The 12,942-nt window shown below is 56.6% G+C and overlaps 1 protein-coding gene across 3 annotated transcripts in view; it reads left to right on the top strand.

Annotated features, from left to right (window-relative positions):
- PRDM11 (PR/SET domain 11) overlaps positions 1-12,942 on the top strand; it is an 89,774-nt gene that overhangs the window by 64,910 nt on the left and 11,922 nt on the right. For 2 of the 3 annotated variants that reach the window (XM_065944186.1, XM_065944187.1), the window contains exon 5: positions 818-885. In XM_065944186.1, the coding sequence (XP_065800258.1) occupies positions 818-885 (68 nt within the window). Of the gene's footprint in view, positions 1-817; positions 886-4,815; positions 5,238-8,221; positions 10,418-12,942 lie in introns of those variants that run through there. The other variant, XM_065944188.1, reaches the window with a different exon arrangement.

Here is a 12,942-nt window from a genome sequence, read left to right as displayed (position 1 = left end):
TCCAACCATACATGTTTAATGGAAATTCTGCAAGAAGAGACTAAAGAAAATGACTGAGAAGCTGTACTCAAAAGCATAATAACTCAAAATTTTCCAGAGTTGAAAAGGAGGTATAAATCCTAATCAAGTAATATGCTTGACAAGCAATGAGAATTTTAAAAAGTAAATCTCCACTTTAAAACCACACGGTGAAATTGCAGAAAATCAAGCATAAAGAGGAAGTCTTAGAATTTACTGTAGACAGATTACCCACAAAAGAACAACACAGACTAATAGTAGGTTGCTTAAGAGCCTATGGGAGCCTTTTTGGCAGTCTTTCTTTTCTGAAAGAAAATAAACTTCATCTGTCTAGAATTCCATATCCAGCTGAACTGTGATTCAAAAATGATGATGAAATAAAGACAGTTTTATGGAAGATGAAGGAGTCGACCCTGAACCCTGGTGTTCTTGAACGTTTAGAGATTGGGGAGAGGAGGGACCCGCTGGAATCACATATGCCGGGTCATCCGGTGTCAGCCTCTTATCTCCTGCAAAAATCGTAGACAGAGAGGGACGCCTGAATTCAACTGCTGTTGCAATGTGATGTTCTTGGCAATGCCACCTGTTGGCATGTGCTGGCTATGCCTTCAAGGCAGAGGAGGGAGATGGGATCCCTGCCCAGGTCCGGGTCAGTCCTGCAACAATGGGGGCTTATAGCGGGAGGCCACAGGGAGGGTTCTGGGTGGTGGCCTTGGGCCCTGGTCTGGGGAGGAGGCTGGGGACGCAAGAGCCCACCCCTCAAAGATGCCCATTTCGAGACTTTCTCTCTGTCTTCCAGATTGTGGACAAGAACAACCGCTACAAGTCCATAGATGGGTCAGATGAGACTAAAGCCAACTGGATGAGGTGAGTCCCGCTCTCTGCTGATTTCCCAGGAGCCTTGTCCAAACTCTGGAAAGGAGGCCAAGAGAGCACTGGCCCTTTAGGGTCTCCAGTGGTGGAAGTCCCTGAAGGCCCTGGGACGGCTCTTTGCAGGGACATGTCTAGCTCTGGGGGAACAACCCTCTGACTCCCCCAGGCTTCCCTCAGGGGGGCCTGGAGGAGGCCTGTGGCCAGACCAGGCTTTTACGGGGACACACACGTCAGTGTTTCTGGAGGCCCCAGGCCCCAGCCTGCTGGCATTCCCACATGGAGGTGGGGGATGTCCCTGGATTGTGACACCTCTTGCAGGCAAACTCCGACTGGATGAGGTGCAGGAAACATCGAATTGCAACTCCTAGCCATTGTTTAAAAGGCCCCCAGGGGAAAGGGTGCAGTCTCTAGCTCAGTTTTTGATTGCTAGAGTGATTTTGTCCATTGTTGGGGACAGAAGTTTGCACCAGCAGGATCCTTCACGGCCAGCCTGAGCGAGCAGGAGACTGGCCCAGGGTCACCCAGAGGCAGCTGTGCTGAGCTTTCCCTTGGGTGCTATGCTGCTGGCCTGTGTGGTGTGCCTGGGGGTTGGAGGGCAGCCCTGCCTGATGGGATCAGCGGGCAGAATGGGAGGTCAGTCTTGCCTCATTGCCTCCTTGGGGGCCTGTCTCTGGAACTCCGGAGCCGTGACGGGGTTAGTAGCTGGGTGGGGAGCTGGCCCTTGGAGGACTGGACCCGAGGCAGTACCGCACCACGGATCGGGCCCTCTGTCAGTGTTTGCACAGTTCCATGCCCCGTGGGGATGGGGGCTGGAGGGTCGAGGAGAGGTGGTGCTTGGAGGGCGGGCAGCTAGGTCCTCCCTAAGGGGGAGTTTGCTGGATTTAAACCCTGAGACTTGCCAAGCAAATGCAGAGAAACTGGTTTGAGGTGGGGAGGCCGTGGTGAGTCGTCTGGTTCCCTTCCCCTGGGCCCCACTGCCCACGGGTCTCCCACCTGAGGCCGGCTGGCGGCCAGGCAGCTGTGGACACTCCGGGACACTTATGGATTCTCCCTCTGATTTGTCAGAGCCGCTGTCCTCATTGCGATTGAACAGGTGCAGAAGCGGAAGGACTGAGGAACAGGCAGGCCATGGGGACCTGCCCCTTTCACTCAGTCAGGTCAGCTGTGCCCTGAAAGTGGCTCCAAGAACGTGGGTGGACACCTCTGGCTGCCCTCTTCTCCCCGATCGCTGGGTGCAGGTCAGCTGAGCACGTGCAACTCAGCCCTTATTCCTGAGCACCTGCGGTGAGTCAGAGCCTGTACGGGCGTCCTAGATGGACGGGCCCAGCCCTGCTCCCCTGGCCTTCCCAGGACTCACACCTTCTGCCGTGGAAACTGCTTTTTCTAATGAGGCTGTTCCGAGGAGGTGGGGATGCAATGTGCTGTGGGGGCTCAGATGAAAGCGAGGGTGGGGAGGGCCTTTGAACTGGGCCTTCAAGAGGGACATTTGAGGGCACTTGTGAGCAAAGATTCAGAAGTGGGTAGTGGGGACTAGGTGTCCAGCGGGCGATCAGATGGGCTGCATGGCCCAGATCCCTGACCTATGGCTCTGGGCTGGCTCTAGGCAAGCAAAGGAGAGTGTGTTTGAGTGTGGTTTGGGTCAGGCCTTTTTGCACTGAAGCTTTGGCCAGGAGTTCTGATTCAGTTCCGCTCTTCCGTGTATCTCTGATCTTTCAGTTTGGGGACAAGGCTTTGCCATCACTGCAGAGAAGGGGATTCATCACCTGTGCTAACTGAGTGGTCATCTGGCGCTCCCGCGATTCTGACTTCATCGGGCTGGGACTGAGCCCAGGTCGTCGGTAGTTTGTAAAGCTCTCCAGAGTGATTGTGATGCGCTGCTGGGGTTGAGAACCACTGCTCTGCTCTGATCTTCATGCTCCAGGGGTAAAGTGAGGCCCAGAGCAGAGCAGAGTCAAGATGATGTGGTCAGCGGCAGAGCAGGACTGGAACCCATCTCTGAGCGTCTAGGCCAGTGTTCTCTCTGTGCACAAGGGACCAGGCCAAGCCTGGCTTCCTGGGCCTCGTGTGGCTGGGTTCTGCTACTGCTGCCTTGCTGGCCTGGGGTCTATCCTGTTCCTGCTCCAGGACCCATTCTGATCCAAGATGGTGCCAGGGTGGCCCACAGCTGGGGGGCCCTCATCTCATTGGAGATTCAAGGGGTAGGCTGGGATGGGGTCTATGGTTTATTACCGGGGAGACAGCCCTCTGCTGGTTGCTGGGTTGAGAGGAAAGCGAATTGACCCTTGGACCCCCTTCTTCCCCCTTAATGTACGGCTTCCATTGGTACAGCTCCTTCTAACCTGAGGACACGTCCACTAGCTTAGGGGGTCGCAGAGGATCGGATGAAGTTGGTTAATTTTCTCAAAACCTAAGTTTAGGCCGGGAATAGAATGGGCACCCATTTGTTGACTATGTGGCAGCCCCATGCTGGGCGCCCTGCCTTCATGAGATCGGTGGTCCACACCCTGCAGGGGCTCTTTTTGCCTCCTGGAGGCAGCGTGTTGAGACGGTTTTGGTTGTCACAACTCTGCAGGCGAATGCTGCTGGTTTGAATGCTGATAAATATCCTACATTGTCCAGAATGCCCTCTCCCCCACCAACAAAGAATTTCTGATCCTAAATGCCAGTGGTGGTGAGATTAAGAAGCCCTGGACAGACTCCTCCTGGCAGCCCTTGGAGGTGTCACCAGGGGGAGAGGGCAAACGAGGTTTGCATAGGAGACTCAGCTTCTAATCCAAAGTCTGTCAGAGGAAGGCTCAGGCCCGGCCACTGTCTTGGCCGGGTGACAAAGCCTCCGCCTTCTTCTTCTGCCACCCGGGCTGTGGTATTCTGGGTGGGTGGAGTGGGGAGACAAGGGCTGAAGGATCTTTGCGCCCCGTCCCTTGCTGTGGCTTTGGCAGCAGCCAGAGGGGGTGAATTGGACTCCGGGTCTCCCATCATACTCTAGGATGCTCTCTGGGGTGGATCTTTGGGACCATGCGCATGAGGTAAACGGTGGACAGAACCACACTGTGGGAAAGAATGAGTCACAGAGCCAGAGCAGGTGCCAAACCAGGAGGGTAAGGGCTGTGCTGTGCCAGTGGCCTAGGACCCTCTGTGCAGATGGAAGCCAAGGTCCTTCCTGGTCTCCATCAAAGTGGACCCTGTCTCCAGATGGATGCTCAGAGTCTCCTCATGTTCTACCCATGAGCTGCCAAAAAGGAGCTGATGCCAGCACTGCAGTGGAGTGGTGGTCGGGGCAGGGGGGAGCCTGCCCACTCCCAAAGTGGGGACCTGGGAAACTAGGACTGCGGGGGGTGGGTGGGGGTGGGGGGAGAGATCCACAGAGGGGCAGAACAAGCTTTCTGTGACCACGCCTTAATCATGGGCATCACCAGCAAGGCCACACCCCTCGGAACCCCACTGTAAATAGTCTCCCTGTGGAAAGAACCTTCCTGCAAGCCCCTGGGCTCCATAGGTCTGTGCGAACATCGCTGTCTTCAGGCTCTGGCCTCATCCTACCCCCAGTTTAAGGATCCTTTATGCCTGTTGAGGGCTTTAAAGCTCTTTACATTAGCGCGCCTGTCCCTCCTCGGTAACAAGCCCTGGTTCCAGGATGGGGAGAAGGGGGCCAGGGGAGGCTGCCGAGCTGCCCTGGCTCCTCGCAGCTAGTCAGAGGCCAGGCGGGACCCGAAACGGAAGGCGTCCGGCTCCGTCCGCGCTCCGGTCGCGTGCGCCGCGGCTCCAGCTGCCCGCCTAGCGGCCGTGCGAGGGGGCCTGGCGCCAGGAGCAGGGTGTGGTGGTGGTGAGCGGCTCCTCGGCTGGGGGCCGGCACTTAGGAAGGAGGAGGCCCGCCGCCGTGACAGTCATTCACCCCATTGTGCTTTATGGGATATTCAACCCAAGGAACGTGGCGCCCCTGGCTGAGCGCAAGAGGAAGCCCAAGTTCTCCAAGGAGGAGCTGGACATTCTGGTCACCGAGGTGACCCACCACGAAGCGGTTCTCTTTGGGAGGGAGACCATGCGGCTGTCCCATGCCGACAGGGACAAGATTTGGGAAGGCATAGCTCGGAAAATCACCTCCGTCAGCCAGGTTCCGCGCTCCGTCAAGGACATTAAGCACAGATGGGATGACATGAAACGGAGGACCAAGGACAAGCTGGCCTTCATGCAGCAGTCCCTGTCGGGCCCCGGGGCCGGGGGCCGAGCCCCCACCATCGTGCTCACTGCCCACGAGAGGGCCATCGAGTCGGCGCTGCTCACGGCCCGGTCCGGGCACGGCTTCCCCAGGGCGGAACTTGACGGCACGGACAGCCCTTCCACCAGCTGTGAGTACCGCCCGCCTGCCTCCCCTCCCGGCGCGCGCCCCTTGCCTGCTTCCCGCCCAGCCCTGGCGATGCCCCCCGCACCTGCCTTCTCTCTCTCTCTTTCCTGGTCCTCTCTGCCTCGCCTGGCCCATCCATCCTTCCTCCCTTCTCCCACTTCATCCTCTCCCCGCCTCTTTCCCTCCCTCCATTCTAGAATATGTCCTGAACATGATGCTGGGAGCTGGGAAGACAGAGTTGAGCGTAAAACCTCCCCCAGCCCTGCTCTTGGGAAGTTCCTTAGACTCGTGGGAATAAGCACCCGTTCATTAAGCAGTTGCACGAGGAGATGCGTAAAGGAGGATCGGTAGATGAATACGGGAAGTCCTGAGAGCAGCGCTGACTTGGTGGGCGTGCGACCTGCCTCCCCCAAGAGCTCAGAGCTGGACTGGCTGCCCTTGTGCTCTCGCCTTCCTGAAGCTCAGACTGAGTTTTTGAAGCAGGCACCCGCATTTTCCTGTTGGGTTCAGCCCTGCCGATTAGACAGCAGCCGGTGGTGGTCTGAGAGCAGGAGTGGAAAGGCCTCCGGCCCCCGCCCCCCGCCCCCGGGAGAGACAGTTGAACGGAGACGAAGGGTGGGGAAGAGTTAACCCGGCGGGTGTGCGTGGGGCGCAGCGCAGGGGAGGGGAGGAGGGCCTCGCAGGCAGAACAGCATGTACGAGGCCCCGCATCAGGAAGGCGCTTGGCACGTTCCAGGAACAGAGAGGAGCCAGGGAAGCCCCGTGCAGCAGGCGAGGGGGGAGGGGCGTCAGAGGAAGCCGGCCAAGTCCCGGGCCCCCGAAAGCTCAGGCCTGTGTGCCTGCTCCCAGGGTCTTTGTCTCTGTGATATTTCCGCGAGCCCTCTGCGGTGCCCTGCTGCCTTCTTTTCTCCGTGCCCGCTGCCTCTTTCTGCCTGCCCCAAGGCTTTCTCTAAGATCCCTCTCTCCGCGCTCTGGTTCCTCTCGCCATGGCCCCCTCCACTCCTTCTTCTCCCTCAGCACGTATCTTCCTCTTTCCCCTTCTGCTTCTTATATAGCTCAGGATGAACGCTGATGCCAGGGCTGGGGCGTGTGGAATCTCCCGGCCTAGACGGGGCGGCCGTCCTTTGGGGCTGTAGTTCTCGGCACTCACCAGAAGGGGGAGCACTCGAGATCACCCCCTTTCAGCTCTGCTTCTGCCCACATCTGCCCCCACCTGCGGTCCCAGCTGGAGGCCGCCCGGCTTCCCAGTAACCAGCAGGGCAGGAGGGCTCCAGGGATGCCAGCAGGGCCAGCCCAGGGGAATATGGCTCACAGAGCCAGCCTTCCCTTCCCAGGCCCCCTACTGCAGAGAACATGCTAATTTCCTGTCTGGCCTCGGGGGGCTCCTGACAGGGGACCATTCAGAGTCAGCTCTTAAGAACTAGGGATGAAGCAGGAGACCCTCCAGTCTGACTTTGGTGTTGTCCAGATGAAGCTAAGCTTCATCTGAAACTGAGCTTCAGACACAGAGGTGGCCTCAGGATTAGATTCAGAATAAGGATTCGAATCTGGGTCTTGCCAGGCCCCCGAGAATCCCAGCTCCCAAGTTTCAGGAAGATGCTACTAAATTATGAGAAAAAGAAGGGGGCTAGCTAGGTGAAGTCTGTTTCTTAAATTCTGTCTTGCTCATCCTTCTGTCTCCCCGAGACTGAAGGTAATGAGATTACCAAACGTGACGTGAGCTGGGCAGGGGGCCCAGGACCCCTCCACCGCAGGCAGAACGGGCCCTCCTTTTCCCAGCTGCTGAGGCACTTGGCCAGGGGCTGGGTGGGACGAGGCCCTGAAAGGGAGGGAGCGACGTCACCATAGCACATCCCGCTCCTTCCAGCACCACCCCCCACCTTCCGCCCCGCCACAGTGGGAGTTCAGCAAGTGGGGGTCTACGAGGCACTCGGCTCTCTGCCATGCTGGCCCTAAGGAGATGCCAGGACCCTTGGGAGGCACGTGGCCCAGGGCAACCTGAATCTGTCTTCCTGTCACCTTCCCTGGGGTGGTTCTGAATTCAGCCCCCCGCCCCGCGTACAGGCAGAGATGTGCCTGCCTGGAGGGTCAGCCTGTATGTTTTTCACTCTTGCTATGGGAATTGGCTCAGCACAACCTTGGTCACGAGAGAGCCGCCGAGATCCGAGAGTGTGCAGCGCTGGGCCCCTCCTTGTGACGGGCCGCGCGGAGCGGTCTGTCTGGTGCCATCGGGTGTTCCTGGGTAGATGGGATGTGTCTGCTCTGGGAGCCCACCCGGGGGAGCTGAGGGGGCGGCAGGGCTGGGTGTCCAGGTAGATCTGCTCTGCCCTGTCTGGGCTTGTCTGTCCCAGCGCCACCATCCCTTGCCTCCTTTCTCCAGTCTGTCAGCTTCCCCGACCATGACGAAAAGTGGCAGATTCCAGCAAGGCCACAAGGTGGCCCCAAGCAACTCAGAAACGACCGCGTGGAGGCTGGAACTCGGGGCGGTGGCCGAGAGCATCATAGTACCTTTCTGGCAGGTGTAGAGCTCTGCAGAGCGCCTTTCTTCTGTCCTCTTGTGGAGTCTTCTTAACAGCCCTGCTAGATGGGCAAGAGGTCGGGGAGGTAGATAGAGCAGTTGTTAGCTTTGCTTTGAGAAACTGAGCCGCAGAGAGAGGAGGTGAGCCCTTGGGTTGACATGCTGTTACTGGGACCGCGGTCCCTCGAGAAACGTTGCTGTTCTGTGATAGGAAGGGGGCCTGGGGACCCGGGGCGTTCATGCTCACCTGTCTCCCTGGGGTGTTTGGCCCAAACACCCCGGGGACCTAGGGAGTAGATACTTTTCCACGGCTGGATGAGGAGGGAGCAGGGACCAAACTAGGCTGCGGGGTAGCAGGGTGGGGGGAAGCTAGGTAACTTTGCCGGTGGGGGGGTGTGTCCAAGCCCAGAGCTGCCGTCTTTCTCCGGGTTGTAATCATTCGCCCTTCTTGGTTTTTTTTATCCCCCAAGATGACGAAGATGAGGAGACTCCCGGGCCCTCGAGGCCGCCACTGCGGGTGCCCCTGAGGCCATCGCCGGAGGAAGAGGCCTGCGTGGCCAGGCCCACCCTGCTCCGTTCCTCCTCCTCCTCTGACCAGTCCGAGACGGTGGGGCCCAAGCCGGAGGCCCTGCCCCGGCCCTCGCCCCAGGCTGCCTGCAGGACCCCTCGGCACCCCAGCCCGCCCAGCCCAGGCCTGGACTGGCAGCTCCTCCACGCCCACGCCCAGCAGACTGAGGTGTTTCGGCAGTTCTGCCAGGAGCTGCTGACCGTGCACCGGGACTTGGCAAGCAGCATGCAGGCCATCGGCCAGGCCGTGGCCGAGCTGACCAGCCGCGTTAGCCAGGCGTGCCAAACGCTGATGGAGATCCGGGATGGGGTTCGGGCATCTCAGCGGGGGCCTGACGGGGCCGCCCCTGTGGGCCTCACCCCCCCAGCCGAGGCTCGCCCGGTGGAGCCCCCGGAGGCGCCCCCAGCACCAGCTCCAGCACGGACTACCAGGTCTCGGAAGAGAAAGCACAGTTTCTAAGCCGGCCAGTCTGCACTGGGAGGAAGAAAGCTGGAGGAGGGGCATCTGGCCTTGAGACGGGGGGGCCAGTCTCTCGTGTCCACCATCGATGACCTTGTAGGGTGCTGGGGGGAATTGTCATCTCCTCACTGAATACAGGTTGGCTGCCCTGGGCTCAGCCCGACTCCCTCATCTTTGGCAGGTGCTCAAGATGCAGGAAAAACTGCCTGCTCAACGCTTGCTTGGCCTGGAAGGTCAGCCTCCTCTTGGTCTGCATCCCGCGGCGGCAGGCCTTGCAGGGAAGGGGGCTGCAAGAGCATCTCAATGGAATCCTGCTCTCCATCCTCAGGGCTGCTGCACCAGCCTCCCAGACCCTGATTCTGCTGCTTTGGGAGGGGGTGGGGGGTGGGGGCGAGGCCTGCGGATGGCCAGCAGAGCTCAGCCCCTCCAGGAGGGGCCTGCCCTCCCTCCCCAGGGCTCTGAGCCCCGGTGGGTGGCGCCCCTGCTTGGCCTTCTGCTTGCCTTCCGTGCGTGTGCGTGCACACGCGCGTGTGCTCAGCTGCCGTGCTTGCCTTTTGTGGGGCGGGGAGGAGAGCCAGGTGATGTCGTCAGAGGAAGGGGAAGACACGACCTGGCGATCTTAGAGCACTTTACGCTTCTCCGAGCCTGTGAGCTCGGTGGGTTCTCAGGACAGAGCGGGAGAGGCGGCCGAGTCGGGTGTTACGGTCATCATTACTGTCATCCTCATCTGCATTTCATAGATGACAAATGAAACAGCATCATCTACTCTGGGGTGAGGGCAGAACTGGAAGCCGGACCTGTGGATTTTTCCACCTCCCCTGTCAGAGGCCAGATCTGGACTTGGGAGGGGTGTTGCTCCTTTCCTGCCCCTGCCAAGCCCTCTGGGATTTGAGTGGGAGGCAGCAGCAGCATTTAGGATGTGAGTCCACCCCTGCCCTCCCACCTATCCCTCCCTCCACAACCCCCCCAACCCCGACCCCAACACTAAGGCTGACAGCCAGTGGCTGGGAAGAAGTAGGGTCCAAATCTCAGGATCTAGAAGGCAGCCCCTCCCCTGGCTTCTAAGCGAACCCAGAACCCAGCAGGGCTCCTGTCCCATTCCAGGTTCCAGCATGCCATGCCTCTGCTTGCTTGGGCTGCCTGTGCATTAGCTACACACATCTCAAAGCTTCGTGTTTGGTCTTGGAGTGTGGGGAAAGAGCCGGGTTCTTAGAGTTAGGGAGGGAGTTGGGGGTGGGGGGTGGCAGTTGCAAGCTTAGCTCTGCGTCCTCTTTGCTCCCTGGCCTGAGGCTGCCATATATCCCCAGCCAGCCATCCTTCCACACCAGCCCCCTAGAGCCAGAGTGGGGGCCGGGAGGATTGCTGCGCCCAGTGCCTGCCATGGCCGTTCCTGGAGTGTTGCTTCCAAACCCAGCCCGAGCTTTGCCCCGTGCTGGGAGAATGGAGGGCAAATGCAGTGTCCTGGGCTCCTTCTCCCATTCTGTGGTTCTTTGGGGGTTCCCAGTCCCCAAAAGTGAACTCTCCCCTGTCTGACAGCCTGACTATATTGCCTGGCATTGCCCCGCCCTCTGATGCTGGAATCAAAGATTGCCTTCCCAAGTATTTTTGTTAAGATGGCAATAAAAAGAATTGATCTCACACTTGGAACACATTTGGTCTCCAGCATCTTTCTTTGGTGTATATTCTCTTTCTTCGCTTCCTGTGAAAACCTCAAGGCCCCCAAAGCACGGGTTAGATGACCGAGGAAAAACATGTTAGTGAGAGGGCTCAAGTGCCCCTGGCATTTTCCAGGTCCCATCAACTCTCAGACGCCCTGTGTTCAACACCCTTAGAGGAAAGGAAAGGAATTGATGGGCTGAGGGAGGCAAAGCATCCACATAAGAAGTCGTTTCACTGCGTTTAATTTTTCTGCTCATCAAAAGTGAGATGTTGCTCAATGAATTTTACCTTTTGTTCCCTAAAAGTATGTTAGGGGTCCTGGGGGAAAAGCCCCACCATTTCTGGCAGGAGACTCCAGAAGGATCAGGGGCTGTCCATTTGCCAGGGTACCGCAGGGCCCACTGTGAGACACTCACTTTTTTTGCTCACCTGCCCACTGATCTGGGTGTCTGACTGGCACAGGTAAAAAGCCCTGCTCACCTAGATCTGAGGCTTCTCATGAAGTGATTTTCTCTGGCTGCCCTGGGGAGTCTCTTCAGCAGGAAAGGGACCCCCTGACCTATGCATTGCCCTGGCTTATTTCCAGTCACAGGGAGAGATTCTCCCAGGCAGGAAATGCCTGGGTCCTGACCAAGGATCCATCCACTTTCTGGGAGATTCCAGCCTGCCTTTGATCTCTTGGAATCTAGGTCCTCCTCTGCCATTCTCGACCAAAATGCAGGGTCATGGAAATCAATATTACCCAATCTCCAGGAGATGCACAGATGCCGTGAAACCAGGCCTGGGGGTCTTTCCCACTAAGGTCAAGGTGGTGACTGGCTGGCCTCTCCCTCTGGTCCTGGGGAGAGAGGAGGGCACGTAGGAAGCAGAAGGGACACAGAGATGCAGAGACTTGTCAACTTCAGATGGAAAAGTTTTCCGCTTCTTTTTCTTGGCTTCAGTGGGAATGTGGGGCTAGCAAGTTAAACAGGAAGGTGAAACTGGTGCCAGTGGATGGAAATGAATGAGCAGCTGGTTTTAGCTTTAGACGAGGATATCAGTCCTAAGAGTCTGAGGCGTCCAGCTGTGCCGAGGGCTGGCTGAGTGGTGTTCTCTTAAAGTCTAGGTGATGGTCTAGAGGGGGTGGATGCATGACCCAAAGACCTTCCCAGCCCAGAGACCTCGATGCCTAGCAGAATACAGAGCCCAGCCTCTCCTCGGTCATTCTTTTCCTATCTCTGCCTCGGGGTCTGGAGCTGCTTCCTTTCCATCAGAGACAGAGCCACTGGGTGGGAGTGTCTGAGCCTGGCCTTTGTCTATCCCCTCCGACAAAATAGATGCCCTGTAGGTTATTTTCTCTCTTGAGTTGAAACTGATAGTTCATTTCCTGAGCCAGTTAGAAAATATGGTGCACTTGATAAGACACAGTGGGTGAGGTCTGAAAAGTGTTGTCTTAGGACTTATCTAGCCAATACCCAAAGTCAGCAAAGAGTTGAGAGTAAAAACAATCCATTATCATCATGAAAGTTTCAGTCCAGAATCACCCCACCACCATCACCACCACCACCACCCACCCCCTTGATTGCTTCAAAGGGTTTGAAAAACTGTCAAATAAACACTAGTGTTCACAGATCAGCCTGTGCTGCGCATTTTCTATCATCCTTCTGACATACTCTGTGCTTCCAGCCAACGAGGTAGTGACCTGGAAACAACAAATAGAAAGATCCTCACTCTCTGGAAGCCTTCTGTTCCAGGAAGGGCCCTTGTTCACCTGTAACCGTGTAATGGAACAGGCATGCTTCTTCATACAGGGATTGTTGAGTGAGGACAGAGGGATTCTAGGAGTGGATCCAGCCATTTGGGTGTTAACCACAAAATTACTTGAAAGCAGGAGACCTGGCTAGAAATAGTTGATGTTGGAACTTGGCTGGCTCCATTTAGCTTTACTTCAAAAATGATATAACATAAACATCTTTTCAGGGGAATGGATTGTTTATGATTCACTGAGAGTTCCCATGTGTATCATATTTCAAATGCCAACTTTCAGAACAACCGAATACAACTGAATGCTGAACCAGTTTTGATCTTTGAAGATACTTTGTGATCTATACAGAGTTTTGGAGTTCTTTTCCTAAACATTTTAACAATTTATTTAATTGAAATATAGTTGATTTACAGTGTTGTGTTGATTTCTACTGTGCAGCAAAGTAATTCAGTTATATCTACATATATGTGTGTATATAGATATATATATATATTCTTTTTCATATTCTTTGCCACTATGGTTTATCACAGGATAACAATTATAGTTCCCTATGCTATACAGTGGGCTTCCCTGCTGGCTCAGCTGGTAAAGAATCTGCCTGCAATGCAGGAGGCCTGGGTTCAGTCCCTATGTTGGGAAGATCCCCTGGAGAAGGGAAAGGCTCAGTAGGACCTCTCTTCCTAAATATTGATTCTTGTTGGGTAGGAAAGTATGAGGAGGTAGAAAGGGAAATGGACTTGAATCTTTCTAAACTTTCTGAC

The sequence above is a fragment of the Muntiacus reevesi genome, chromosome 9, assembly GCF_963930625.1.
Source record: "Muntiacus reevesi chromosome 9, mMunRee1.1, whole genome shotgun sequence".
Classification (NCBI taxonomy): Eukaryota; Metazoa; Chordata; class Mammalia; order Artiodactyla; family Cervidae; genus Muntiacus; species Muntiacus reevesi.
The sequence above is the reverse complement of the archived record's forward strand: the minus strand, read 5'-3'. Positions and strand labels throughout refer to the sequence as shown.